The sequence below is a fragment of the Lytechinus pictus genome, chromosome 17 (assembly GCF_037042905.1).
Source record: "Lytechinus pictus isolate F3 Inbred chromosome 17, Lp3.0, whole genome shotgun sequence".
NCBI classification, from domain to species: domain Eukaryota; kingdom Metazoa; phylum Echinodermata; class Echinoidea; order Temnopleuroida; family Toxopneustidae; genus Lytechinus; species Lytechinus pictus.
The window spans coordinates 15,658,917-15,661,332 of NC_087261.1; the positions used below are offsets into that span (position 1 = coordinate 15,658,917).

At 40.7% G+C, this 2,416-nt stretch overlaps 1 protein-coding gene across 1 annotated transcript in view; it reads right to left on the reverse strand.

Moving 5' to 3' along the window:
• The window catches only part of LOC129280635 (high-affinity choline transporter 1-like), a 15,320-nt gene extending 13,688 nt beyond the window's left edge, over positions 1-1,632 (reverse strand). Inside the window, exons 1-2 of the mRNA XM_054916659.2 lie at positions 1,390-1,632; positions 1-66 (exon numbers count right to left, since the gene is read on the reverse strand). The exon at positions 1-66 is cut by the window's left edge and continues 48 nt beyond it. Of these exons, the coding sequence (XP_054772634.2) occupies positions 1-66; positions 1,390-1,555 (232 nt within the window). The 5' untranslated portion in view covers positions 1,556-1,632. The remainder of the gene's footprint in view (positions 67-1,389) is intronic.
• Between the last annotated feature and the right edge of the window lie 784 nt (positions 1,633-2,416).

Consider the following 2,416-nt stretch of genomic DNA (forward strand, 5'->3'; position numbering starts at 1 on the left):
GACCCCACCCTGGGGTGAACACTACTTCGGCTGTCCCATTGATGTAACCTCCTCCCACCCATGTGGCTGTTGCAATAATGGAACGAAGGTGGAAACAATAAAGCATAATACAGAGAGAGTTTCACCTCCGTACATGTAGGTCAAATCATGGTTATGCATAAGCCATTGAAATGTTTCAGTATTGATAAAATCGCTATTTTCAGATATTGAAAAAAGACATAAATAATTTAACATGAATGATTTCTTCGTTAATAAATTTGCTTGTAAAAAATGAATCGGTCGGATATTGAGGAATCTCGATGAAAATTATGATTTGCCACATTAGCACGCCTTTTTAAACCAAAATCCTTTATTTTTGTGTGTATTGGGATATATCATTACTTTTTTACACACCAACCGGGCACGTCCCAGGTCAAAGTAGCCATGCCAAATAATGTTTCCTCACATTCGAAACCAGTTTCATATTGTCAATGCATATCTTCTAATAAGTCCCCTCAAACAAGAAGTTCTCCCTAAAGATAAGTTGGTTTGAAATAAAGCAGGAAAATAACATGAAATATTTGCAAAAGTTTGATGAAAATCCGTCAATGTATAGTGACTTATGATTTTTAAAGTTTTGATTCTGTGACGACACAGACAACCAGCTCCTCCATTCGTCGTGTGATATAAATTTCAAAAGGGCAATTTTTCTGAAAAGTAATGAAAGATTTTACTTGTGCAGTGGATATATCATGAGACACATAATTTCATACCTGCTTCTATTACAAGAATGTTCATCAAATTCCTTTAAAAAATCGAGTTTATGGAAATTATATTGCATGCTATATTTCGGGGGTTGCTCGCATATGATGTGAAAAAAAATCTAAACTCTTATTCTGTAATGAATTTTCATCAAATCTTCACCTCATTTTTTTCTCAACGTTTTTGCTTTAACAGAACCAACTTAGTGACAGTGTGAACTTTCCCTTTACCGCCATTTTAACACGTTAAATGCCAATTGTAGGCTTAGGCATACGTGTGTAGGACTATCAATCCAAGTTCGTCGGGCATGCGCAGTAATAAGTTGTCGTAAAGTCACTCACGGGGCTTTCAGCGACGAGCCCTTTAACATTTCTTCTTTTTCTAATCAAGAATGAGGAATAAATGTTAAAAGGGCTTACCATACGTCCGCGTCGCTAAAAGCCTCGTACGTCGCTTTGCGAAAACTCGCAATGACTGTCTGCACACGTATTCATGTCCTGAAAAAGTTATCGATTATTGGCTTCAAAATAGCAAAATAAAATCATCACTTTGGCGGTAAATAACCAATTGGCTCCATGGGACACGGTACACGAACATGCATATGCGTTTGGGCGTGGTCAATATCATGCCCCGCCCATTTTAACTCACCAATCAGCGTAAACAGGCCCACAAACCAGCCGAAGTCCCGGTTTCCCACCATCACACGTTCGGTGTTGCCACCACCCTTTGTTTTCCTCGAGGCCCATAGGCCCACACCGAGGATGACCAAGTAGAAGAAGACCATCCCTGCGACTCCGCCCCAGTGGACAGCCATGACTGCGCTGAACTGATGAGCCCTCAGAGTGAAAAACTTTTCGTGGGCTTAATTGGTCAAGATTAGAGCCAGGATTCCTGCAACGGGGTTGGGGTAATAAAAGTATTTATTTGGGAAGTGATGCAATGACACAAATAAACTAGTTTGAGTTAATGGACGAAATTTCGACAGAGAGGGATAATGAACTATTCGTAGGCAAGGTTGATATTTAAGTACTTTCGAAGAAGGCAATTTGCATGGTCTGGCGACGGTTGATCCTTCACGAAGTGATTGTTGGACCAAATGGCTGTAAGACGAAATGTTGACGGACGGAATGGCATTAGAATAAATGAAGGTAGACCCTGTGATGAGTGGACGAATTAGCAATAGACGAATCGGCAGTTTACCGATGGTATTAATAGCAAGTTTTTGCAACCAATACGCCACGCTTTCTGGAACAAGTGTATTGAAAATACTCGATCAAATCACAATGAAGGCCTTAGAGGTCTTTGTCGAAAATTGGTGAACCGGGACAGCAGATCGTCCTAAGATTCGCAGCTGACGAAAAATTACAAATATGTCGTTTGTCCAGAGTCCAGGACGACAGTGCTGTTTTGGTTCACCAACTTTCTACCTATATTTATGCTTCTTTGTTTTTAACGGATTTTTACAATACATTTTCAACGTTCCAGAAAGCGTCTGCGTAGTGTTTGCGGAAACCCCCTAATACCGACTTCAGTAACTCGCTGGTCCAGACAAGGCCTTGACTAAGTCGTGAAAGTTTGAGTTTATGAATAGCGCGGGTTGAAATAGCCCGCACCATGCCCGGGCTCGGTTAGGTGTTGCTTTTATTAGCACCAGACCAGCGCCATCATAAAGTGG